General features: G+C 41.1%; 3 protein-coding genes across 10 annotated transcripts in view; 2 read left to right on the top strand and 1 right to left on the bottom strand.

Annotated features, from left to right (window-relative positions):
- The first annotated feature begins 1,519 nt into the window (after positions 1–1,519).
- LOC128749914 (ERBB receptor feedback inhibitor 1) lies at positions 1,520–8,802 on the top strand. The gene is made up of 4 exons (XM_053849917.1): positions 1,520–1,667; positions 4,991–5,136; positions 5,379–5,449; positions 6,724–8,802. Exons 2-4 carry the CDS (start codon positions 5,090–5,092, stop codon positions 7,551–7,553), a joined length of 948 nt encoding a protein of 315 aa, XP_053705892.1. The 5' UTR covers positions 1,520–1,667; positions 4,991–5,089; the 3' UTR covers positions 7,554–8,802.
- On the bottom strand, positions 8,691–15,050 carry emc1 (ER membrane protein complex subunit 1). Its single transcript, XM_053849916.1, is given in 22 exon segments — positions 8,691–9,341; positions 9,466–9,595; positions 9,653–9,737; positions 9,811–10,021; positions 10,093–10,266; positions 10,735–10,872; positions 10,937–11,056; positions 11,134–11,295; positions 11,375–11,524; positions 11,587–11,786; positions 12,264–12,380; positions 12,461–12,557; positions 12,644–12,846; positions 12,849–12,912; positions 13,026–13,193; positions 13,387–13,536; positions 13,605–13,731; positions 13,821–13,949; positions 14,025–14,118; positions 14,229–14,294; positions 14,379–14,506; positions 14,893–15,050. Coding segments are annotated over 22 exon segments (2,985 nt in total). The 5' UTR covers positions 14,985–15,050; the 3' UTR covers positions 8,691–9,161.
- Positions 15,051–15,549: 499 nt separating this feature from the next.
- ubr4 (ubiquitin protein ligase E3 component n-recognin 4) overlaps positions 15,550–26,157 on the top strand; it is a 32,174-nt gene continuing 21,566 nt past the window's right edge. For 4 of the 8 annotated variants that reach the window (XM_053848782.1, XM_053848779.1, XM_053848784.1 and 1 more), the window contains exons 1-30: positions 15,550–15,713; positions 17,328–17,425; positions 17,533–17,636; positions 17,750–17,879; positions 18,019–18,164; positions 18,286–18,385; positions 18,548–18,689; positions 18,800–18,924; positions 19,052–19,176; positions 19,301–19,360; positions 19,452–19,642; positions 19,779–19,878; positions 19,990–20,127; positions 20,313–20,430; positions 20,619–20,660; positions 21,775–21,962; positions 22,030–22,186; positions 22,265–22,350; positions 22,506–22,675; positions 22,787–23,066; positions 23,163–23,283; positions 23,372–23,451; positions 23,528–23,656; positions 24,276–24,458; positions 24,626–24,748; positions 24,832–25,061; positions 25,146–25,264; positions 25,352–25,449; positions 25,604–25,761; positions 25,869–26,075. In XM_053848782.1, coding sequence (XP_053704757.1) covers positions 15,589–15,713; positions 17,328–17,425; positions 17,533–17,636; positions 17,750–17,879; positions 18,019–18,164; positions 18,286–18,385; positions 18,548–18,689; positions 18,800–18,924; positions 19,052–19,176; positions 19,301–19,360; positions 19,452–19,642; positions 19,779–19,878; positions 19,990–20,127; positions 20,313–20,430; positions 20,619–20,660; positions 21,775–21,962; positions 22,030–22,186; positions 22,265–22,350; positions 22,506–22,675; positions 22,787–23,066; positions 23,163–23,283; positions 23,372–23,451; positions 23,528–23,656; positions 24,276–24,458; positions 24,626–24,748; positions 24,832–25,061; positions 25,146–25,264; positions 25,352–25,449; positions 25,604–25,761; positions 25,869–26,075 — 4,073 coding nt within the window. In that variant the 5' untranslated portion in view covers positions 15,550–15,588. The remainder of the gene's footprint in view (positions 15,714–17,327; positions 17,426–17,532; positions 17,637–17,749; positions 17,880–18,018; positions 18,165–18,285; positions 18,386–18,547; positions 18,690–18,799; positions 18,925–19,051; positions 19,177–19,300; positions 19,361–19,451; positions 19,643–19,778; positions 19,879–19,989; positions 20,128–20,312; positions 20,431–20,618; positions 20,661–21,774; positions 21,963–22,029; positions 22,187–22,264; positions 22,351–22,505; positions 22,676–22,786; positions 23,067–23,162; positions 23,284–23,371; positions 23,452–23,527; positions 23,657–24,275; positions 24,459–24,625; positions 24,749–24,831; positions 25,062–25,145; positions 25,265–25,351; positions 25,450–25,603; positions 25,762–25,868; positions 26,076–26,157) is intronic. The other 4 variants (XM_053848785.1, XM_053848783.1, XM_053848781.1 and 1 more) reach the window with 2 other exon arrangements.

Genomic DNA, 26,157 nt, shown 5'->3' with positions numbered 1-26,157 from the left:
TCTGATCTTTTTGCGGCCATATTGTGGCCCTTCATTATATTTTTATGTTTATAAACTGTAAAACATATGCATTTAATGTAAAATAAAATAAAACACTATAATATGGCAAGAAGAAATGGTCTTTTTAAAGCTTATACTTGCAATCGTATGTGAAATTGTTAGGAAAAAAAATAGCAGAAATAAATTATTTCAAAAGAAGCAAGTGTGTTTGTGTTGTCTCTTCTCATTCATGGACAGCATCTGGTAGCTAAAAGCTCATTTTTGCCTGTCCAACCCAACAAGGCAGCTGGTTGTTTTCAGGCGTGAATGTGGACGAAGAGTTAAACTCTGATTTCCTCAAGGTAAACACGCACTCAGTGTCGCGAAACACAAGTTATAACTTCTTACATTATAATACATTATGAGTCATAATTTAAATAGAGGTCGCCCACGCGCTTTCGACTCCCACTCGAGGGCAATTTCCCGTCAAGTCATTGCACAAGGATGATTTAAAAAAGATAGGTGTCGGGGTCACTGGAGTTCATGGACGCACAGTTAGTCGTACTCATAAGCTGAGATGTAAGCAATTTCTTTGTCGCCAGTTTACACATTTAAACGTGAGACATATTGAATTGAATGGCAATAATGCTAAAAAAAAAAAACTTATTTGAAATACATGTAAAATCAAACCAATTACTGTTTATACTTTATTAAATGCACATTTTTGAATGAATAAAAAAGTAATTTATGAAGTTAGTGGATAGTGGCGTTTGAAAGGTAGATGAGTCACAGTTCCTGAACAAAGATACACAAAGTCGACTAGTGTTATGTATTTGCAAAAATACTATGTTATTTTATTTTTTATAAAATAGAAGCACTACTTTTTGTTGGGTAGACATACAGCAATCATGCATAAGTGATTCGCCTGCCCATTAATACATGTGTGTTTGTACATTTGTAGTCCGGTAGTTCAGGAAAATAAACGGATGCAAAAGAGTATCACTGGCTGAGTTCCTAATTGTTTGCATGCACGTCGGGAATATAACAACTAGTTACACAACATTATCGATCAAGAATTCACAATTTCAGTGAACAATAAAGGAAGGGAAGGAAAGGCTCATAAATATACAGAAATATAATTTTTAAATTCGAAATTAAATATGTATTCATTTCGAAAATAAAATATTATTTTATTATATTTATTTATGATTTTCTCCAAAAATGATTTCATTATTATTTCTCTTATTTATCCAAAAAAATATGGGCCTGCGTGATAAAAGCTAACAACAGTTCTTATCAGTGGTGAACATCTCTAAAAACTGCTTGCGTGACGTGTCACACCCTGCAGTGGTCAGTACCAGTCCAGTGGATCAAAGTGAGATCAAGCAAAACCAGCGATAAACGCGTTCCGGTGGAACGTTTCTGAAGCTGTACGTGAGCTACCGACTGTCCGAAAATGTTTAGTGTTTCTGGTGTTTTCTCCCTTTAAGAGGCGTCTGGGTGGAGTTACTGCCTCATTTATAAGCAGATGTGGAAAAGCGTCACTATGGCAGGATGTGTTCGCTTCTTCTTGTGTTGTTGTCACGGAGATGAAGCACATGGATCAACCCTGAACTATTACAGCTATTTCTACGATCGGAACTTTTATTTGGTTTATGAATGAAGTGGAGGATCTGCGCATGCTCGCGGTAAGACGAGTTTCGTCTCGTGAACCTACGTCGCTTTCGCGGGTGTTGAGGGGGGGAAGCTTTGATATGTTTTAACACCGAGTCTCTTCAGTATGAGTTACAACGCGCTCATCCTGTGGGTTTTGTTCGAGGACGGTCAGCACCGCCATTCTCGATCCGCTCAAGAGTTCCCTGATTCCGGCCAAGCGGTGGGCAGAGAGGCGGCGCTAGAGGGCTGGAAAATCTCAGTCATTTCAAAATGAAAACCTGCTCCATTCTCCTGTATAAAAACGATGCATCACCGTCCGAACTATTTAAAGCATTTCCTGTCTGATATATTCCCGCAAACATCTAAAATTGAAAACATTTTGGAAAAAAACTACATTAATCACAACCTTGTGAGTAAAAAAAACCTTTCTAAAACAACAACAAAAAAAGGATAAATATGTATGTTTTAGATTGTTCTTAAACTTACATTTCAAAATATCCCTGTGTCGTGGATGTAAACTGTACTTTAATTAACTTTACAGTGTGAAGGTATTTAAAATTGTCTTTCAAACTTGCATTGTAAATTTTAAAGGATCTTTTCTTGATAATAATAATTGCATATGCGTTCCCGCTTTATTACTTGAAATAAGGAGAATGTTGTGTAATAATAGTTGTAGTTATAGTTGACTTTTTATTGTAATTTCGCTAAGAAAAGAGGCAGAAGATTATTATATATATATACATGTACAATTATTAAAGACCTGTTTGACCAGGTGTCATGCAGGAAATTCTTTTTAAATAAATATATTTAAGTGAAAAGTAATTGCATGAATATGTCTGATTTGGTTAAACATGAATACATGATAAATGCATGAGTTAAAAGAATTATTCATATTTAGGATCTATAGATTCATGAGCATTCTTTTTCGCCTGGTTTCCTTTAAATTTGGGATGTGAAAAAGCAAGGAGCCACAAGCGAATAAGGAAAATAAATCTTGAATTCTGGAGCTTGTTCTCATATTCCCTTGGTAGGTCTTGGCGTCTAGAGAAAGGGTGGTTTGGCAGGCCTCACAAAAGTCACAGCTGCAGACAAAAAGGCCAAAAATTTTACACGGTCTTCTGTCCATTTCTACCAATAATTTAACAATGAAGAAATTATTTGTCTGCTGTCATTATTTAATGTTCTGTATTTTTATATTCTTTGGGCTTGATTTGCATTTCATCGGAGAAAGTAACTAAAAATAGACAAAGCTTTGATGAGTCGGGGAGCTGTGGTGTAACATTACCACCGCAGATGCATTTTCGTGAATGATTGAATGAGTCAACTTGAAGATTTGAACCAGCCTTCCGGGTGACGTCCAGACCTGCAGACGTGGGGTGATTCAGAACATCTTCTCCTCTTGTTTCTATCCAGCAGGTTTCCTCCCCGTGATGAGTGATACACATTCACACGCTTCCCCCCCCCCGCATGTGTTTAGGAAGCAACAATTATTATCTGGAGTCTTGGCAAGTCATGACTGAGCGCATCAGGACTCTGACACCAAATCAACAAACAGTTTTCATGCCTCTGGCTCCCTCCACTTCTGGCACATGCAGTCCTCATGACTTCATCCTCATACTTCAGCAGTGTCTCCAGATCTCCACGGAGTTTCCTCAGTCCTCATCCCATGGGAGAGTCCGCTCCGATTTCTGAGCCCATTTCGTGGCGCACCAAAGACGCACAATGGCCCATTCAAAGTCTTAAAGTGGCCCCATTCATGCACAGGCTGAATAATCGCCACTAGAATTCATAATTGTTCGCCGTCTTCCATCTCCGGGTCTCACTGACGGATGTGATGTCACAACAATTGTTTTAAGGATGGCATTGGTATTCAAGTTGAAGTGCAGGTTCTTGTGAGGTTGTGCAATAGTCTTCAGAAGTAGAACGCTCGGCCAGAAGGAGCAAATCTGGTTCACTTGACAGGATGATGAAAAGCATGGCCTTTTAAGTGACTTCACATTTCTTTTTTTTCTTTTTTAAATGATCAAAATGACTGAACCATTCAATCGTGTTCGGTCCTGAATGAAGTTCTTGTAAACCGGCGCTCATGAATCTGAAGGTAACAAGTGGAAGTTTATGCTTAAATGAAGGTTTCTGTTTGCCCAGCTTGACATTTGACCTTCCGGTTGTAAGAAATTCAAGGACCTTTTGTCACACAGGACGGCCTCATGTCATTCATCCCAGCTGATGTGGAGGTAATCTGTCTTTTTCAGGGCCCTGATAACAGCTGTTATAGTTAAAGTAGCTGCAGATATGAAGTAGTTACCCCTTTGAGTTTGACATCCCTCTATTGATCCATCCTCACAGTCTCCTCCGCCAGAAGAGTGAACAGGAGTGTTAGTGTGCGCGGTGCTTTGGTGTGCCGTCCCGGTCAGCATCACAGGAATGCAGAACAATTAGTCGCTGTTGCTGCGGCAGATACTGCCAAGTCTCATGGTCACACAGAGGAAGGGGGGGGACGTCGTGCTGTCCTCCCACATTTGACCCGGAGCTTGTGCCACGTCCCACTCATCGGACAAATAAGCTCAAGCTGGAACAACACATGACGCATCACGCAGGGCAGAGTCGAGCGGTGCACCAGTTTGTTGATGCCACGGGCGTTCCCACCTGTTCCCGACAGTAACAGTCGATCTTGCTTCCCAGCCCTCACCTCCAGGTTGCTTCTTTGTTTTCAAACACCAGTAATGCAGAGTCGTATTTTAAAGAATCGCCTGCCGGAATGTCTGCGCGTTTCCCACCAGCAATTTAAACATCATACATGGAAGTTACATATTCTACTGTGGACTTGGTGAATCATTACTAGCAAAACACACATGAACAGTCTGGACCTGCTGCTGCTGCTGTTGTTTTGCTCCCACTGATCAGCTATATGGAGCAGAGTGTCGAGTTAAAATGAAGAGCCGGAGGTACTTAACACGGTTACAGCTGTATGTAAAAGAATATATATTATAATCCATCATGAGATACAGATGAAAGGTAAATAAAAAAAATAATTTAAAGTGGTTAAGAAGAAATGTAATGAGGAAAAAATCTTACATTTTACATCTGAAATTATGAGTTTATAAAATCAACAAAATATAAAAATAAAATAAAATAATCTGGAACCTTTTAAGTAGAAACACGTGCTCTTTTTTATGACTGCCATCTACTTTGGAAAGTAAATCCACTTCCTGAAGTACACATATAATATATTGCCTTTATAATAAAAATAAAAGTAATAATCATTGCAAATGGTGTTTCTGCAACATGGAAAAGTCATTTAAGAATGTTGACATGTGTTTTTGTGTGAATCAAATCAATGTTTTTTCTCCAACAGTTCGTCGCTGCAGATGGAGAATCTATTTTAGCTTGAGGAATCCGAGGAGCACAACTGTATTTATGCATATGAAAACCAGCGTTCTGCTCCTGCCACAACATGGCCAAAAGTCAGAGTAACTTCTGGGGACAACACGACCTCAGCAGGTACACAAAACACTCGCCATGATAATGATAATAATAATAATAATTTCCTCTGGCTTCCCACATTCTGTGTCGATAAATGTGACAAATTATTTTGGCTCACTTATATAATCTACTGAGCGAATGGAAACTCACCATCATGGGTAGTTGTTTTTCTAATAATAACTTACTCTTGTCTAGTTTTTGTGTGGAAATGATTGACAACCCCCTCGAGTTCTGTTTGTTAACCAAGTTCTGCTTTGCAGAGCGTGTTTGAGTCTGAGCGCAGACCTGGAACACAACCTGAAGGAGCAGCAGATGGACAAAGACGATAACTGTGAGTGTTATTTCAGAGAGTAATCTTCATATAATCTTACAGCTATGCGTCTACTTTTTATAGTTTGATGATGAAATGTATCAGAGTAAAGTTCCAGGATTAATAAAACAAACTTTTTTTTTTACATTCTTGCGGTGAAGAAAGTTTAAGACAATGGTTTGACAATTCTTTTAAAGTCAGAGCTCAGTCTGTTGAAGCATTTACAAAGGATATGGTGACAAGTATTGGCACACTGCTGGTGTCATCACTGAGTGGGGCAGAGGTGCGGAGGAAGCTATCGCTCCGTGTCACCAGCTGCTCCTGAAGTCTGGGGCCACCGGATGTTTCAGCAGGGAAGGTTATGGGAAGCTGTGTGGAGACAGCTGATAATGAGGATTGCCACGTTAATCGGGCTGTTGTGACTGATGTTTGACGAACTTGGCGGAAAGTTTGTGTTTCTTCAGTGCGCGTCATTTACCTCTGGGTCAGCAGAACTGGAGAGTGGGTGGCTCACCCCCTCCTGTCTGTTTCCACCTCTGTGGCAGGTTGTTTTCTTTCCTCTGGGAGCGGAAACACTGATAACACTGCTGTGTGGAACAAAACACTGGTTTTTGTGGTCGACTCTGCCGTCTGCTACCCAGGATGAGAATAGACTTTTTGTATCTACATAACTTTGAGTTTGCATTTTTCTATTCTAGCAAAATAGCTCCTGATATGAATAAGTAAATTAGAAAATTCAATTCTTAACTATTACCTTTAGTTTTTTTTTTTTTTTACCAGGTCGCATTATTTAATTCTACTTGTATTGCACCTAAAATATTTCATGTCAAATACACAGAGTGCAGTGAGCATGACAATGGGATTCAGGCAATGAGCAGCAGATGGCAGTGGTGTCTTGTTGTACGTGTAATTGACACGTGAAGAAGAATGAAACGCACGTTTTAAAATGTTGGTAAATCCACGTTATACTCAATAGTCACATAAATGTTGATAAATTGCTGTAATTTAATTGTATCTTGTATTTTTTTTAAATAAATTTAAGCTTCCGTTTCCTGCTTGTTTTAACTGATCATGTGACAGGAAGTGCCATTTCACCCATTGAAAATCTATGAGAAACTTACTAAGTTTATTAGCTTCCAATCGGCCGTAAAAGCGTTTGCAATGTCCTTATCCATTTTGCCCAAATGCAAGTGTTTTACGTTCATAATTCAAATTGAATTCGGCAAAAACACAAAAGAATATTTGTATTTTCAAGAGTAAGAATTTTTGTTCACATGAAAATGTCTGTCTTGCAGCAAACCTCAGCCTCTCCCAGGCTCCCTTCTATTCGGATACTTCCCACCAAACTTTGTGGCGGACCAATGAGGGCGACCAAGTGGTCCCCGCTCCCAAGAGGCATTCAATGTTTGGAGACCACCAGAGAGAATCCAAACCCCTGCCCCCTCTGCCTGACCCAGAGGAGCTCATGTCCGATGAGGCTGCTGACAATGAAGTCGAGTTCTTCACCAGTGATCGGCAGCGACTTTTACCCCGCAGCGGCCCCAAGTCTGTGTGTCGGAGCGGCTTTGGGCAAGTCAACTACGCCTATCAGGAGAACTTGAACTCTGCTTTCTCCTGGCCTGGAAGAGGGAGTGGATTAAACGAGAATATTTGGATGCCACAACGAGATCATTTGAGGCCAGAAACTCTCTCACCAACCCCCAGTGACAAGCCTGAAGTCCCGCCCCGAATCCCAATCCGACCGAAACCTCTTCCGAAGACTGTGAGCTCCTACGCAGAGGACAGACCTCCCAAAATTCCCCCAAGAGTCCCTCTAGTTCCCCCATGCCCTCCTCGCTCTCCGAGCCCCAAAACTCTCCCGATATATATAAACGGTGTGATGCCTGCAACTCAGAGTTTTGCTGCTAATCCTAAATACGTGAGTAAGGCGCTACTGAGGGAGCAGAGTCAGAGGGCGCCCCCTGCACCTCAGTTGACTCCCTGCATTGTTCCAATTGTGAAGGACGGAAGACAGGCCAGTAACACACACTACATCCTCCTGCCGCCGAGGCGACCTTCCGAGAGACGGGACAGACTCATGAGCGAACCTGTCAGAGTGGACAGCAAAGTCTGGCAGAAAAGATAAAAAAAAAAATGAGCGGAGGACTTCGACTGACGGACTAATCATTCACGTTCTTTTGTACGATTATTTATGTGTCGAACTGCACTGTGAGACCCAAGAGTATTTTAACGTTTCCGCACCGTTACATTCCATGTTGTGTCTCTGGTGCGGCAGAAATATTTACCTCCTTCACTTTAATCTACTGAGACCAGTCATTTTCATGGAACCGTAACCACGCCTTGTGAGCACAACACAGAAGACTAGTGATGAGTCAAAGGAAAGCTTGGGCTTCTTTGCTTCAGCAGCTGCCTCTGCGACTCAGTCACTGAGGCTCAGTGGAGAGCACACACAGTTGATCAACTGTGGACAAATGGAAAGATGCACAGAGATTTGCGGCAGTAAACACACAAAAAGATTAAGGAGATGCAGAAACTAAACCTCCACTTTCTCATTAATGGGGGAAAAACTAAACTGCGATTTGTTGTTTTTTTATATTTACACATTTGTGCGACAATTATTTTCACCAAATAATACATTATTTGTGGTTAATTTCTCCTTTAATTTTAGGAAACACTGGAAAGTACTATGTTATTCATCATGTATGTTACACCTCTTGATGATGGAACTTATGTAAATGACTGAAAGCTGTTATATTCTTGCAACATGAAACTCAATATTGATCCTAAAAATGTTTAACGCAGAGTGCCTATATTTTTAAATTTCTGTCAACTGATCGACAACGTTGGAGGATCTGAAAAGGGACCAGGCTTTACCTGTGTTTGTCAGTTGCTGTCAAATCACCTGTTTAGCTTCATCTTGGAATGTTACTTCACGTCCTGCGATGAGAGGATTTCTCAAAGGTCAACGTTCTGGTCGTGTAACATTCAACTTTCCTTGAATGTATCCAAGAAATGTATTTTAAAGAAGGCTAGTGGTGAGAATGTGTGTTTACTGTTGAGGTTCTGTGTTTACATCTTTGTTACATTGAGGTTCTTCATGAAGGTTCTGAATAATTTCAAAGGTCTGTTGTTTGTAATCTATTTATACAAATAAAATAACTTATTAATACAAGTTAATTTTGGAGTACGACTTCTCCAGAATCTAAACCTCATGGGCAGCCATTTTCTGCTCAGAATAAATGCACAGGAGACTTGTTTCAGAACAGGTTTTAATCGTGTTAAAATGCAGCTCGAGTGGTGAGAGCTCCTCACATTTACAGGAACTGAGAATCTGGTTGGTATCTGACACAAATAAATCAAATATGATCCACAAATTATTCATCTGTGTCTTGCTGTCTGTTAAGAAAATGAGAGCTTCAGCAGGCGGGCCGAACCTAATCCATACAGTCTAAGATTTAAAAGTCAATTCAAGTCATTCCAGTGATTTTCTTTAATAGTCATGTTAATCATTTATTCAAACAGGCACAAAAAATTGCAATAATTCCTTGTGCTTGACAAAATAAGTTACAAACAAAACAGATAAAATCTCTCGCAAAAGTCAGTCCACCTTCAACAGTTCGACCTGGTTGAACTGCGACCTCTCTCTCACATGGGTGTGACCTCAGGCTTCAGTCCGCCGGAGCCGAGGTCTTCAGTGCAGCCTTGTGGGCGATTGGATTCCGACGATTGGGTTTTAGCGCCAGGCCCGGTTGAGCAGTTTGACTTCAGCCAGGCGCTTGCTGATCATGGTGGCGAAGAAGAGGGCGAGGAGCACGCTGCTGATGAGCATGTAGTCATAATCGTCTTTCAGCACGTCGAACTGCTTCGATGGATAGACCCGGGTCTGGTAGATGTCGAGACCGTAGGCCACCACCTATAAAATAAATAATGAAAGCAGAGAAAGAATTTGAGCTGCATCTCATCTTCTTTGACCCAAATTTTCCACGCATTTTTGAAGATTTCAGCAAGTGACTGTGTCATACGGTGTCTTGACTCACCAGGCAGGTTGACTCCAATCCAGAGGGGGCAGTATAGATCCCCCGCACTCTGGAAACAGTCTGGTTGTAGTTGATGAACCACTCAGTGCGGATAATCAGCTCTGGAGCATATGGGATCAGGTTCTCTTCCCTGGAATTACACCGCAATGAGGAACATCCAATCTGCCAGCAAAAGGTTTGAACTCACCTGCTCTGCTCAGAGACGATCTCAGGCCTCCGGGGATCCAAGAACATTTTGGGCAGAGACAAGATTCCTCCAGATGGTAAGCCAACTGTTTGAAGATAGCCACCCATGAGAAAAGAAAGTCATATGTCCAGAGAAGCTGTGCAGCGCTTCAAACTTACTGAGCAGATGGCGACTCGTGATGCCTTTCTCAGTCAGAGTGGCCTCCATGGTGGAAATGGAGGAGGGGAAAATGTACGACTGCTGCAGCACCTGTGGAGCGTGCGGCCGATCCAGCGAGCTGAACACGGTGCTGTTGTACAGCTCCATGCCCTCATACAGCTCGATCACTGAGAACTCGTTCCGGCGTGACTTGGTGCTCCAGTACTCGTACTGTTCATGTGAAACGCTTTTGTTTAAAAGTCTGTTTACATGTATGAGTCAACGTTGTGTCAGCAACTTACCACCACCCAGTTCTCAGAGTGCACCACGTGAACCGGCCCTTTGGCCTTCCTCTGTACGGCCTCATGAATAATGCGGCCGGTGACGCCGTCGATCAGCATGATCCCGACGAAACTCCGCTCTTGATGCGAGTCGGTGCTTTCAGTCACCACTGCCAGCAGGTTGGGATTCAGGTACTGTAGATTGGATGGTTGGATTAAAAAAATAAAATGTTTAAAACCCCTTTAAAATGTTGCTTTCGCAGCCAAAGCCATGATTGATGGATAAGAAACAAAGCCAGATTCAAAAGCGACCCAGAATGTGCTTAACAAAAGACCTTTGAAAGACAGATCTGGAAACCATTTCACGACAAGATCGCCCTGAGAAACCAGGTGTCGACCAGATGACCAGCTTCAGCAGTCTGAGCTGCAGTCAGAACAGTGACGTAGAACTGTGATAGATGTTGCGGCTTGGGGAAAAAAAAAAAAAGACTTCTGGAAGGAATAAAGTTGTTTGTAGAAGGAGTCAGGGTTTTTCATAAGCAGAAGGCTGTGATTCACTGAGGAAACAGTGACAAAGTGTGTCTGAGGAAAACAAATTCTAAAAATGCCATGGAAAAACCAGGCAAGGGTCTGATCAGTCAGGGTGGACAGGAGTTACTCTACCTTATAAAGGACACTGCGGTCTCCCATCACTCTGCCCTGCGAATGCACGTGCTCATTTGGCCGCTTCCCCTTCACAGAGACAATCTTCTGCACCTCGGTGGGGATGACCACCTCCCAAATAAGTTCAGTCGACAGGTCCTGAAAGAGAAAGACGTCAGATCCAGTCGATGACGACAAGGTGTTTCAGCAAAAAACTTCTCACTGTTCGTAGCCGGTAGCCTGAAAGTCGCCCCAGACTGGAGTCCACCAGATAAAAGTAAATCGAAGAAGCCATTTCTTGAAGTTGCTGCAACACATTCTTTGTGGAGGGGAAGGCTGACACCTGAAAAAACAGTGAGAGAAGCGAACTTGTTGTTGAAGGTGAACAAAATGGATCATTGCTCATGACTTTGAACTGACCTTGTACTGGTCATCAACCAGCAGCAGCACCTTCGCATAGTCCTGGTCCATGAGTGGCAGCAGCAGTGACTGGAGGATTGGCTGAGGCAGAGCAGGGGGGGTGATGTGACTCCTCTTTCCAAATATGGGGTTAAACACATGGAGCGTGGCCAGACCGGTATCCTGAAGAACCGAATTAAAGAAAGACAAACGCTCAATATTGCAAAGTATCGCACATCAACCCCAATATTTTTGACAGCACCTTGTCTTTGATGAGCAGGGTGCACTGAGGCGGGTGAGGGAAGTGAGCAGTGGTCCGCTGCACCATCAGTTTGAAGGCTGCATTGCTCGGGATATTATTCAGGTAGTGTTTCCATAAAATACTTCCTGTCTTGCTGTCGATCCCGAACAGCTTCAGAAGAAAAAGATGTGTTTAGTGTGCTGCCAAATCTCACGCAATTGTTGCCTCAGTACCTTTCCAGAGGCAGTCACCATGACCATCATTTTCTGCAAGTTGAACTCGTCTCTCGAGAGATTCTCAATGGTCACTTCATTCTTAACTTGGCTGCGAGGTTTACGCGCGTCGTAGAACAGCTTCCACAGATGGGAGATCCACGCCTGCAGCAGGATGAGCTGAGAGGAGAGCCTCTTGAGCACCATGGACATCAGCCCATCTAAACAAGAGCAGAAGTAAAACACAATCAGGACAGTCTGTTTACTTTGTGGAATCCAGAAGTTCAAAGGAAATGTATTCAGAAATCTACACAGCATTTCAACTGCATAAAAATAAAAAGAGTTTTACCTTGGATGGCTGAATCCAAAAGCAGCAGTGAAATTGGGGGGAAACATTAGACAGTGAAGCAAACGGTAACAAGGTGATTCATGACCACAACACACTCACAGTTTCCATAAGCCTGAGGCAACCTTAGGAATTATTCAACACACCATGCTTATTATTAAATTAGGAAACTCCATCAGTCGGATCAACTGAAAACTAGTCCATAAAAGGCATTTAGTCCACTGGTTCTACTATGTAACACATGCAAGAACTACAATATCTCAACTTTTAAAGTGTCTCGAGAGCTGCAGAAACAGCATGGGATATGCATCAGGAAACACAGCTTTAGATATGTATATGTAAGTATAATCACCAGCTTTTTTGCCAAACTCTCCCTCAAGCTCAGCTTGAGTTCCAGTGAGGGGCAGATCCACCATTTCCATGGTCACCACATCTGACAGAGCCTCCTCTCTGGACCATAACAACCGCCCTGAAAACAAGACTCATCATGACTCAATCAGTATTGCCAAAAAAAAAAAAAAGCTCATTGTAGAATTCAGATTTATTCACCTGGCTGTTGGACAAAAGTAAGTGAGTGGTCCTCTGTCTGCACCAAAACTCTGTAGCCTACAGAATCATCTTTCTTCAAGAATGACTGCACAAACAGCTGAAAGATGTTTTTAATGCAACAGTTAGCAAAATTGAAATACGTGAAAAATTAAAAAAAATAAATCTTACAGATTGAGCACTTACTTTCTCTGGCTTTCCTCCATTGGGATCCAAACTAAAAATCAAACTTGTGTCCAACAGTCGGCGTCCAGTCTCAGCATTGAAGAGGTTAACAGTGGAAGCCTGCAGAAGCAAAGCAGTAATAAATGCACAGAAATGATGCTTCAGCATGTCAGGGGAGTTATAGATAGAAACGCAGCTCAATAAGCTGCAGCACTTACTGTTAAATTCTTTGGGGACATGACAGCAACAACTGTCTTCTCTCCAGTCGTGGAAAATGCTGACAACATGGCCTGTATCAAATACATAAAACATTAGCACCTCCTTTAACCGCTTGACTTTTTAAATGTCTATAGAACAATAATTCAACCGAAAACGGTCTCAATATAAAATAGTCTGCACATACTGGTTTAAAATCTCTCAGGATCACAATCTGGTCACTGTTAAGCTGAAGGAGCAGGTGATGATCAGGACCCAGCTGGAGCAAAAACTCCGCCAGAGGCGGCCTCCCGGGAGTCGGTTGTGTGGAGACCAGAACTGGTTTGAAACCTGGAACGATCTCAAGTCCCAGTGTCTGAAAGAATGAGATGTTAAATTGGTGTAAACCACAGACAAGTTGGGGTTGTTTGCAGAGAAGAACTCAATAGCTGAGCTATCAAAGGACAAAAAAATACACCAGAGAATACAACAGATGTTTGGTGGAGTAGCATCAACACATGATGTAATTTAAACAATGTAAAATTATTGCTCTGGAATTTGGTTGATACCTGCAAGGGAATCTGAACCATCTGTCCTCCGGCCTGAAGATTAAGAGTGTACAGAGACACCGTAGTGGAGTCAACACACGTCAGAAACCCCTGGCTGACGGAGGAACAACTGCTCTGAATGTTGGACAGCCAAGGTGCCTCCACTGACATCTGAAAACAAGCATTTGTACTGTCAAATTCAAATATTACTCTGTGATGAACTGTGATGATTAGAATACCTGTCTGATGATCTCTCCATCATCCACACTGTACACAACAACGGCTACGTGGGAATGAGGCACAACTCCCAAAGCATACACCTCCCCAGAGCCACCAGAATATAAAAACTGGTAATCCACTGTGTCACTGTCAAGAAATTACAATAAGTTTTCGGACAAAGGCAGAAACAGAAATTTCAAGTATCAAGTCTGGTGTATATTAACAAGCAAACTTACCTATCTGGAAGATTTTCAATCCACTTTTGATGACCATTGGAGAGGTAGTGCAGGGAGATCAGATTTTTCTTCAACACTGCCACATTTTTGACGGTGTCCTGTTGTCCAACGAAACACGCCGCTTGGAAACTATTGGTGATAACGCAGCAACATTTAAAAAATGATGAAGAAGGATTCAGGGTGTAAATGGCTGAAAAATACTACCTTCCAGGTTCAAGCACAACCTCCCAGTTCAAGCCACCAACGCTGATGTCCCAGGAGCGCAGAAGGCGCCCGTTGCCCACCACCATCACGGCATCTAGGGGAGGAACGTCATTTCGGAAAAGTTCAAAGGAGATCAAGCTCATATTTTGCCGGGAAGTCTCCATGTAAGAAACCTATCTGATACACAACCATTGGTGGGTTTACCTTGTCCATGGTGCAGAAGAGAATCAATGTTTCCCTCTAGTCCAGTCTTATCCACGTGTCTCCAGACTAATACACACAGGAAGATACGGAAATATAGTCCAGTGCTGGGTTGGTTTATAAAATCATTTATTTACCAATGGATTAACTTACAAAGCTCCCCAGTTCGGGTGTTGATGGCTGCAAAAACGTTGCTTTCTGTCCCCAGAATCACCTTTTTTGACGACTGCATGTGAGCATCAAAATGAGCAAATCGAACTTTGCCAACATATTGTTGTCTCCTGAGAAAGACATCGCAAAACCATAGAAAGCATGTGTTTATTTGGAGGAATTCCGCGTCTTTCATTCTAACTTTAATTCCAACAAAACAATCTAATTCAATGCACAGAAGAATACACGCCATTTTAAGCTGCTGTAAGCTGTTTGTATATAGCTTTTTTGACTCAGCGTACAGAACAGACATCAACGGAAAACTACGTGAACATGTTGACAGATATAATATACAAAACCACAATGCGCCATTATTCATCAGCTCTTACATTTCACCATACAGTTAAGGTAAAACACATCGCAGCGGACATAAAACTGCCATGACAGGTAATAATGGCTATTACTGAGGAATAATAGAGTAAAATGCACCCTGTCTGCATTTTAAAATGCATCTTACCAATCAAATTTGCCAACTTGATCTTCAAATACAGCATCGATGGCGAAGAATAAAACCAAATATGTTACAACCTGAAGAATTAGCTTTGCCATTGCAACACTCGCATCTGCTCTTCAAAGGAAGGAAGAGGACGGAAGTCATCCGGCGTGTATGTCTTCCTGTAAGTAGAACTGCTGCCCTCTGCCGACCCGGAAGGCAAAATAAAAATTATATAGTGAAGAAATATATTTATATATTTGAAAATAAATAATAAAATTGTGTTTCTCTTAATGCAGTATTGCGCTATACGATTATCTTATAACACCTTGTTAATTATAGTAAATACAGTATACTCCGACAACTTTTCTCGCAGTGAAATATTTGTAATCATCAGCAAGGGACACATTTAAGTTATTTTTAACGTCTGCCTAAAGGTTGGGTTTAGAATTAAAATCCACACACTTAAGAATCATGGATCTATTATGAAGATAAGTACGACAAATGTGCTTCATCTAAAATTGCGGCCCTCGTGGATGACTTTGAGTTCAAAGTCTCTCACTATATAAAAGACTTACATTAAAAGACCGTGTATCATTTGATGCAATCGTTGGTCTTCAAAGTTGCTGGACTTCAGACAGTCAGCGTTTGCGTGTTGACAGCGGCCCCTGTGGTTTGATACTGTTATTTCACTTACTACCTTTTCTACAGGATTGGAAGATGGCGTCGAGCGGAGGAGAAGGGGAGCACGAATGGAGAGCGGCAGTTCGGCCGCTTTTATCAGCTTCCTACACCGCTTTTGAAACGAAGGAGCTCCCTCAGCTCGTTGGTTCTATTATCAACAGGTAACGTGCGCCTTGTCAAGAAGTTTCAAGTCGGCATTTGCCCTTAAACCGGTTCCGTCGTCTCAGGCTAAATTGCTAACTTAGCATGGTTAGTAAAGTTCCATAGAAAACGTCATCCACTGAGCGTTAGCTTCGCTAACAAAAGCAGCTCGGCAGCTATTTTACAGTATTCCTGCGAACTGGTTCACTGTAAACACTACAGTGTCTGTGAATGTTATCACGCGTTTTTGTGGCAAATGTTTGAAACAGGTCTTCGTTAGCATTGTCGTGAAGTGCTTCGTTTTCAAAGCTTGGCTGATATCGTACGAAAAAATGCTTCATCATTAGTTAGCCAACACAAACATTACGATTGCTAATGGGCCTTCCGCAACGATAAACAACACCAGCAATCGAAAACAGAGGTATAATTCTAGTTGCTGAAACCAGGATTATTCGGGCATGTTACTCAGCATATTTACAGGGTATGAAGGCATGATGACAGTACAGTAACTTATGTCTAGTAGGGCTCAAAGTAGGCGTGGACCTTTTTCGGATATGATGATTGATGAATTTATGTATTTCAAACATGCCTACATTACATATTGTATCGATCTTTATCCTGCACGATGACAAGAGTAACTAAGTGTTGTGGTCACTGTAACATATTGAAGAAATGTAATTGACGCACTTAAGTTTCGTTTTTCGTGAATTAAAGTACAACCTCCACCGGGTTTCAGTGTTTTTATAGTGAATTTAGCCACGCCATATTTATTCAGTTCATGTCAAAGAATATTTGTTAAATACTTATTTTGCTTTTCATATAATCCTAAAATTTGATCGATGGCATATTGTCACATGTTGTGACCTTTGCATGATGGTTTGTGTGTTTGATATTGTGATTCTTTTTGGGCACTGACCTTCAGTCAACAATAGTATTTGTTCTGATTGACCTGGTTGTGGTTTATTTTTTTAATTAATTTTTTTCAAAGCATTTTGCTTTGCCTGCGCTTTTACCCAATAGATTGTTAAAAAAAAAAAGCAACTTTGTGCATTATATCACAGGAAGTTAGGCTAAGATTGGGGCATTGAAAATGCTAAGAAATTTATTGGAGGCATAATTTGGGATTTGTCTCAACATGCGTTGGATGTGTTTTGTTTTTTTTGTTTTTTTTGTGGGGCGTGATGCACATGGACACCCTAGTCACCTACTGTCTTTCACCATAAAATGTGTATTTTAAAATCTATGATTATATGTGTTATGGCTGAATTTCTGGACATACATGTGTTTGTTTTTTGGTTACACTTTTACATTAGGGAACATATATGAACCATTAATGAACAAATTACTTTCTTATTTATTGTTTATATTCACTTATTACAGTCATGCTTTGAGTGAACCTTCTGTGACTATTCCAGGGTAAAATAAACAACATGCAAATCAGCAGTTTGTAATGATTAATGACTGGCTATTTACTTTGCTACAATTACACATACGAATAAGAGTTTTATTTAATTTATGGTAATATATGTACTCTAAGCTCAGTGTAACCATATTTTCTATCACTGATAGTCTCCCCTTTTCCAGACTTTCAGTTCAACACCATTAATTGAAGCATTTGCTTTTTTTCTTTGCAGTGAATCTGATATACTTCTTCATGACAAACAATATGAGCCGTTCTACTCTTCATTTGTGGCACTCTCGGCCCATTACATCACCACAATATGTGGTCAAAGTATGTATATTTTCTTTTCTGTTTCACTACATTACCATGTACTTCTAGAACACAATTGGGGTTGAGTTTTAATTTGGATTAAAATAACTTCCTTCTCCTCTTTTCAGTACCCCGAAACCAGCTGCTCTCTGTTGCTGCAGCGTGCAAAGTCTTGATTGAATTCTCTCTGTTGCGCCTGGAGAACCCAGATGAAGCATGTGCAGTTTCACAGGTAAAAAAAAAAAAGAACAATGAAGATGCAGTTGATGATCAAAAAGAAACCCATCAAATAATGTTGTCCTACTTTTTTCTTTTTTAAAATCTGTTGCTTTTATCTTTTTCTAGAAACACCTGATTCTTTTAATAAAAGGACTCTGCACTGGATGCAGCAGACTGGATCGCACAGAGATAATAACATTCACTGCAATGATGAAATCTGCTTCATTGCCTGAAACAATCAAGACTCTGTCAGATGGTAAGTAATCTCATGAGGTTACACCCCTTTTGTATTCAGGATTGATAAAATGATGCCTAATATCCACAATTGCCATTGTTAGAAATGACCATAATGTGCCCCCAATGAGCATTTTTCTTCTGTTGTTTATTTCCATTAGTGGAAGACCAGAAGGAGACACCCAGTGCAGTGAACCCAGAGCTCAGACAAAAAGAAGTGCAGATGAATTTCCTCAATCAGCTGACTTCAGTTTTTAACCCTGACCTTACCACCATCCTGGCCTCCCCATTGACTGCTCACATGCAGGTTAGTGTCACAGTGTTTGTCTGGAACTGAACCCATTAATTTTAAAGTTGACGTATCAGTCATGTGATGTGATAAATTAAAAAGCCTGTTTATTGTTTTGTTTTTGTCTTATCTTTTAAAGGCTGAAAGTGACAGTGATGATCAAACCTCAGATCAAGCTGCCCAGTCCAAAATGAAGAATGCCTTTGTTTCCCAGAATGTGTCAAGCTTACAGGAACTAGGTGAGTGCGATCGTTTTTTTTGCTCATCAGTTAAGTATTGCTTCACTTTCATCAAATATCCAATTTTCTGTCCTGCGTAAATCCTCTTTGCTTGTTGGTTTGAAGTGCATATTACTGGAGAGACTTTGAAGTAATGTTTTAAATGTGTATGCTTATTTTTAGGTGGGTCAGAAAAGTTGCTGCAAGTGTGCCTCAATCTTCCCTACTTCCTGCGCTACATTAATCGCTTTCAAGATGCCGTCTCAGCGAACTCCTTTTTCATAATGCCGGCGACAGTAGCGGATGCTACAGCTGTCCGAAATGGGTTGGTATTTAAGCAGCCTTGGCTTTTTTAAAGATCAAAGATTTAATCTATAAAGTGGGTACTCAATCCAATTGTGTGTGTAAAAATGTTTCTCTTTCTGATCCCAAAAGATTTCATTCACTGGTCATTGATGTAACCATGGCTTTGGACACCCTCTCACTCCCTGTTCTTGAGCCTTTGACTCCAGGGAGACTACTAGACATGACTGTTCTGGCTCTGAGCTGTTTATATGCTGGTATGCTGTCCAAATTATTTAAGCATGTCCGAACACTGTGCACTTTCCAGCCATATGACTACATCCATTAAACCTATATGCATCAGTTTGACCAGAGTCTAATATACACATACCTTCTTGTGATCAGGTGTGAGCGTGGCCACTTGCATGGCCATTTTGCAAGTGGGGAGTGGTTTGCAGCTTCGTTCTGCACCTACTGGAAGTAAAGAGGAGGATTATGAAAATGATGCAGCCACAATAGTCCAGAAATGTGTAAGTAAAATGGATCGGTTCTGATAGCTTTCATTTTTAAATCCTGTATTAGCTACCTCTTGTTTAGTTAAAATATATATGTTTGTATGGTTAACTTTTTTCTTTTTTTTTTTTTTGTAAACAGTTGGAAATCTATGAAATGATCGGCCAAGCTATCAGCAATTCACGCCGAGCTGGAGGAGAGGTCTGTTTCAATTAAGCCAAAAAAATTGACATTCATTTTCGCTTCTGTCCTGTGGTTTACTTGATATAACAACAATGAATTTCTTTTACAGCATTATCAGAACTTTCAACTATTGGGTGCCTGGTGCCTTTTAAACAGCCTTTACCTGATTCTCAACCTGAGCCCCACTGCGCTGGCTGACAAAGGAAAAGAGAAGGATCCTCTGGCTGCCCTCCGTGTCCGAGACATTGCAGCTCGGACCAAGGATGGTGCGGGTTCCCCAAAATTAGGGCCTGGGAAAGGGTAAATAAAATGAAACTTCTGTACATGTCATGTTCTGTCTTTATGGTTATTGGACAGGGATTCATTCCCTGGTGTGTTTTGTATATGCATAAAGGCAATCTAATCTAATCGTATGCTTTTTTTTTTTTCCCCAAAGACATCAAGGATTTGGAGTTTTGCCTGTAATCCTAGCAAACCATGCAATCAAACTTTTAACATCATTGTTTCAAGATCTGCAAGTTGAGGCCCTCCATCGAGTAAGTAAATCATGAACTAACAAACACTTTGGTGGCTGTTCTCGTCTTGTCTCGGATTAAGTTGCTGCATCAAGGTGAGTGTTGGGTCATTTTCTTTTCTCTTACCTGCAGGGTTGGGCGAGTGATGGCCCACCAGCTGAGCTCAACATCATGGCACAGAGTACTTCCATTCAACGGGTTCAGAGACTCATTGACTCTGTCCCCTTGACCAATCTACTCTTTACCCTCCTGTCCACTGCTTACAAAAAGGTGAACCGCCTTTAACACCATATTTTACTTCAAATGCCAGGTTTATTTATCATGGCAATGAGTTGGGCAGTTGCTATTATTTCAAAATCAATATCCCATTTATAGAATAATCTTAGTAACAGTTCAATTTTAAAACCTCACAAGTGGATCCTGAAAATATTCTTTAATATTTTTGTCTCCAACAGGCTTGTGTTCTTCAGCGCCAGAGAAAGGGCTCGGTCAGTAGTGACGCAAGTGCATCCACAGATTCCAACACATACTATGAGGATGATTTCAGCAGCACAGAGGAAGACAGCAGCCAAGGTAGGGGGTGTTGGATTGATATGACACGGCTGTGAAAATTACACACCGACTTGAATACAGTTACCATCATGCTGGATGTCCATTGAGTTGAGAAAGATTGAACTAATGTGTTTCACAAGCAGCAAAGTTTCAAGTTTTAAGCTTCTCACATAATGGCAGTGTAGTTGACAGTGTCTATACTATTTCAGCAGAGAGAAGACAGGAGAAGACAAGTGCAGCTTGTGTCTCAGGTCAGCAGTTTTCTGTCCTCAGGTCAAAGACTTGATGTCCATGTCACTGTTAAGAAATCATTTTGTTATTGTATGTCTCACAATCAAGGGTTAGGGATGTTGCCTGATTAGGTAAGAAAGCGACTGAGCCATAGATGAAGAGCGAGTCATTGTTTTGGAAATATTTTAAATTGAAGATGGTGTAGTTTCATCTGGGTTCAGTGGGGTTCAAAGGATCAATTTGTATCAATTTATACTACATGAGGTAATATAGCTTTTCTTCATTATGACTTCTTCAGTTGTTAGCCTCTTTCTTTTGTAGTCGATTCTTTGTTGTTTTCATAATCATCTCATTTATAAAGTTGATCTATTTTTCTCTTTGATTTTTAAGTGTACGCAAATGCTCTACTCATGCAGGAAATATATCTAGATACTGGTATCGTCCCTTCTTTACCTTAACATTAAAAGATGTGTTAACTAAGCTGAGAAATTGTGCACTTATGTCTTTCTGTCCCAATATGTTTTGATTTGTATGTTGCATGTTGACATCATCTTGATAATTTTCAGCAATTAAAATCTTCTATGAACACGGTTGCCCTCATTCTGGATATTTACAATCAACAAGCATTACAAGCAGTCGAATTAAAGGCAGTAAAACATTAGAATCAACTGGTGAAATGCACCATGTATGTCTGTGACAGTTTTATGTGTCACTAATGCATTGCATCATCATTTGTTGCCATGTTTCATTCGCAGACTTGAACCATGATTATGCTAACTGACAAAACAGTCTTGGTTAGAACATGCTTACTGTCACCTGTGCAGGTTCAACAATATCCTACTTTTTAAATTTGACATTGTCACAACCTTCTCATATACAAGGTATTAATCATAATTCCATGATGTGATTTATGATCACAATGGATGATTTTGCGTGTTTAAAAAGTAATGTGAATGTGCGCGCGTTAAAACTGAAGTGGTGTTCACAATCTTCTTCTGTGTTATTGGTGTCTCTTGTAATCACAAATCATTTGTCTTTTAATGCTTAATGATTATTGTGCTCTTTTGAACATATCTTATTACCCGTAAACAACCAGGGTGAATGATATTGATACAAACTTGTCTGTCACTGCAGATGATGACAGTGAGCCCATTTTGGGACTTTGGTTCGAAGAGACAATTTCGCCAACCAAAGACAAAGTAGCACCCCCTCCACCCCCACCACCGCCTCCTCTGGAAACCTCTCCCAGATTGAAGAGCCCTAGTAAGCAGAACCCAAGTGAAAATGGCAACATTCTTGCTGGTCGGAAAGATCCAGAATTGGTAAGGCTTTTTCTTTTGCAAAAATATTTCTTCATATGCTAAAACACTGACTAATCTCTCGGTCCAGTTCCTATCCTTGGCCTCAAGCATTTTGAATTTCATCACAACATCGATGCTCAAGTCCAGAAACAACTTCATCCGCAACTACCTGAGTGTGTCTCTGACTGAGCAACACATGGCAACATTGGCGAGCATCATCAAAGATGTAGACAAAGATGTCAAAGGTAGGACTGACACTTGACTGTTCACGGTTTGTGTGCTGTTATTTGTTGTTCGTGTTAATCATTTTCTTTTTACCACAGGCTCATCAGATGAAAGATTTTCCTTGGCTCTCTATCACTTTAACCACACACTGGTTACATCAGATCTGCCATCTCCAGCTCTGCAGGTATTCATGAGTGTAATATAACCCAAGGTTTTGTTTAACTAAGTGGATGCAGACTTTGCTGGATGTAGTGCATCTTCAGCATCTTGCCATAATATGCCCTGGGCTTCGAACATATAGCATTTGTGCTAAATGTGTTTCCGTTTCTTCTTTCTCAGAACACTCTTTTGCAGCAGTTAGGTGTTGCCCCATTTTCTGAAGGTCCTTGGCCCCTCTACATCCATCCTCAGTCCCTCTCAGTCCTCTCCAGACTTTTGCTCATATGGCAGCATAAAGCAAGTGTGCAAGGGGATCCTGATGTTCCTGAGTGCATGAAGGTTTGGGAAAGGTACTGCAACACATTTCATCTTGTTTCCTTCAAATTAAACTTCGATGTGCATTGTTTGCTTCACTTTCTCATTGTATTGCTGTAGTATAAGGAGTTTTCTTTTTGTTTTAGATTTCTGGGAACTTTGAAGCAGAACACCCTTCAAGGCTCTGCTCATGGAGAGGACGACCTCAATGTCGAGCACCTTCAGCTGATGCTCCTCCTGTTTCACAATTTATCAGAGCGTGGGCGGCGATCAGTACTCACCTTGGTCACTCAAGCAATCACAGAAGTGGCACAGAGCAGAGACTCCCAGCTTAAGGCCGTGCCCCTTAACCTTGCTCGCCTTTTGCTGGTGTTTGATTACCTCCTGCGTCACTATTCCAAAGCTCCAGTTTACCTCTTTGAACAGGTAAATAAAAGTACAATTTTGTCGGGTTTTAACAATGTGAAGTTTATTGGATCAAGAACATTTTATGTCCACTGACTGATCATATTGCCCTCATAGGTGCAGTACAACCTCCTTACCCCTCCATCCACTGGGCCAGACGGCGGGAAGCGTGGTGGTCTGCCACTTTACTATGGTTTCAAGGAAGTGGAGGAGAACTGGGCCAAACACTGCTCTGCAGGTAACGTGAGGTCCTTTTCATAAACCCTGTGAAAATGTAACATGTAATGCCACGAATGTAACTCACACCTTGCATGTGTCTTACTTAGATTCAAATGTTCAGCCCAAGTTCTACTGTGTTTTGTCACCTGAAGCATCTGAAGATGACGTCAGTAGGCTGGACAGCAAGGTGAGGCTCTTTTTTTTTATTCTTCATTTACCAGTTTTTCCTTGTCTGACTATTTTGTTTACCACTGTCCGTTTAGGTATTTCCCAAACTGTTCAACGGAGCAGTTAAATACGATGACCTGTACGCATGGCTCATTTCACTTCTGGCAGCTGGATCTCAGTTAGACACAGCAAGAAGAAAGGAGAGCAAGACGATTACACCCATGGTAGGGATAATATGTAGACATATTATTTCTGTTTTAATTAGGGATGCTCCGATCTGGATGATTGCTGCCGGTCACCGATACCAATCACATGGATTGACATTGAAATTGTAATCAAAATGATGAGACCTTCTGAGCACATGATGTGAAAAAATGAACGTTAAATCATTTTAATTCAGACACGTTTTTATAAACCTCTTCAAGGAGGCAAAAAGGAGGCAACTGTACGTTTTCAAAAGTTTCTGACACAACGAACACTGCCTCTGACTCCAAAACTGTGTCGTTTCCGACCTCTAGCTCGGCAATTTGCTTAGCGTTCCAAATGTCACACTTGGTCCGGCGAGTGTTGCTAAGCGGTAGCCGCGGTAACAGCATACTGCTGAGGAACCAACGGTCTCTCTTTCACAAGCCCCTAAAACTCTCCGTGCTTTGTCAAGTGCTGGTGCTTTAAAAGGCGTATTTGATTTTGATGTGCTCCCTGCACGGCAAACTTTACATGACTGAAATCGGCCGATCATGATCGGTCACCAATTGATCGGCGCAACCCTAATTTTAATGGCTCCAGTTTAAAGGAATAAATTCACAATAATTACTATTTCGCTGACCCTTTTTCACCTTACAGGAGGCCTGTTCACTTCAGTACTACTTTCTTGTGTTGTGGAGGATACTGGGTGTTTTGCCACCATCAAAAGCCTTCATGGAGCAGCTTAAGGCTGGCTCAGTAGATCCCAGTGACAGTGACATTCTGCACACACTACGATGGTCCTCCCGGCTGCGTGTCCCCACCTACATGAACTGGATCAAGGTCAGTTTTTGAAATATTTAATCCAAACGGTCTACCTGCAGTGTTCATTAATGTGCTTGAAGTGGCTGCTGTTTAACTGTCATTTAATGTTTTTTAGTCCAATTGGTGTCCATCGGTTGTTTAGTCTTTTTGGCCTATTTCATTCAAACTTCACTCCTTAATTGCAGGAGCACTTGGTAAAGCAAGGAATGAAAACTGAACAAGCAGCCTCTTTGGTTGAACTGACAGCTGCACAGTGCAGCAGCGTGAAGTATGATGTGGAGCTTGCGGAAGAGTACATAGCCAGACAAGTAAGTGCTATTTTATTGCAATATATTTGCATGATCTTCGCCCTGAATTGCAGTTTCACATAACCTGTCTTTTTCTGTTATAGACGTCCACCTTCTCTGGTGTTGACCGAAATGGAATCCTTCCTCTTCACCAGTTGCCCTCTCTGCAAGCTATTTACTCACTGGATGCAGTCATTTCCAAAGTCCAAGTTTCCTTAGATGAGCATTTGTTCAAGGTTGCAATTGAAGCTGACACACACAAGACCTCTGAGATCACAAAGAACCTTTTGTCTGCAACACTACAGCTCACTGATGTTTACACAGCTTTTACAAGGTGATTGTTTTTTTTGTGTTTTACTTGGGTAGACTCATTGTCCATGAGAGCAAACATTTTAAGACAAGAAATGCTGGTTTATAGGTCATACCTGCTGATGAACATCCCAGAAGAAGGAGAGGACAAGCTGACAGATGCCAAGCTTCAAGGTTATGCTGCAGTTTTGTCCATTGGTTCAACCCGCTGCAAGGCCAACATTCTTGGTGAGTGGAAGACTTATTGTTAGACATTTTGACTTAATTGATATTTGCATGTTAATTCGTCATCACTGGTCCCAAATCTCTTTTCAGGTCAAAGTGTTATGCAGTCCCTCCCATCATCTGTTCAGACAATATGTGAAACTTGGAACAGCATCCACACCAATGAATTTCCCAACATAGGCTCATGGGTATGTTAATTTTATTAGTTTTAGTGGTGTAGAACTTTGCTGTACTTTGAACATTGATTTAATTTAATATGTTTTAATTGTAATATAATTCAGGTTATTTTCTCATGTCGCTGCTTTTTTTTTTGCAACTTATACCTAATTTGTCTTCCCACAGCGAAATGCCTTTGCCAATGATACCATTCCATCTGAAAGCTACATCAGTGCCATTCAAGCTGCTCATTTAGGGACCTTAAGCTGCCAATCTTTGCCCCTGGCTTCATCTCTTAAACATATTCTGCTGTCATTGGTTCGACTCACCGGGGACTTGATTGTGTAAGTAAAAGCTGAGGAATTAAATCAAACTTTGCTGTGGTTGTGTTGACACTTCGCTGTGACAAAAAAAATCCCACACTGAATGATTGGTTTTTACATCTGTTTAGCACGGAGGAGCTGAATCCCTCACAGGTTGTCCATACCCTGCTGCCCCTGGTCCTTGAGAGCAGCACAGAAAGTGTGGCTGAAATAAGCATTACCTCACTTGAACGCATTCTGGGCCCCTCAGAGTCAGATGACTTCCTTGCTCGCATCTATGAGCGACTAGTCACCGGATGTTACAATATCATTGCTAATCACTGTGATCCTGAAAGGTAAAACTCATGATTTTGTTACTCATTTGCTGGACATTAAGTCCAGAGGATTGGTTGGTTTTAATCAATCTCTCATCATTTT

The sequence above is a fragment of the Synchiropus splendidus genome, chromosome 18, assembly GCF_027744825.2.
Source record: "Synchiropus splendidus isolate RoL2022-P1 chromosome 18, RoL_Sspl_1.0, whole genome shotgun sequence".
In the NCBI taxonomy this organism is placed as follows: domain Eukaryota; kingdom Metazoa; phylum Chordata; class Actinopteri; order Syngnathiformes; family Callionymidae; genus Synchiropus; species Synchiropus splendidus.
The sequence above is the reverse complement of the archived record's forward strand: the minus strand, read 5'-3'. Positions and strand labels throughout refer to the sequence as shown.

What these genes read in the sequence shown, in the direction of transcription:
- LOC128749914 (XM_053849917.1), top strand. Translation starts at nt 5,090, where the DNA reads ATGGCCAAAAGTCAGAGTAACTTCTGGGGACAACACGACCTCAGCAG. An exon ending in GGACAACACGACCTCAGCAG is followed by an intron (nt 5,137 to 5,378) that starts GTACACAAAACA and finishes TCTGCTTTGCAG; the next exon opens with AGCGTGTTTGAGTCTGAGCG. An exon ending in GATGGACAAAGACGATAACT is followed by an intron (nt 5,450 to 6,723) that starts GTGAGTGTTATT and finishes TCTGTCTTGCAG; the next exon opens with CAAACCTCAGCCTCTCCCAG.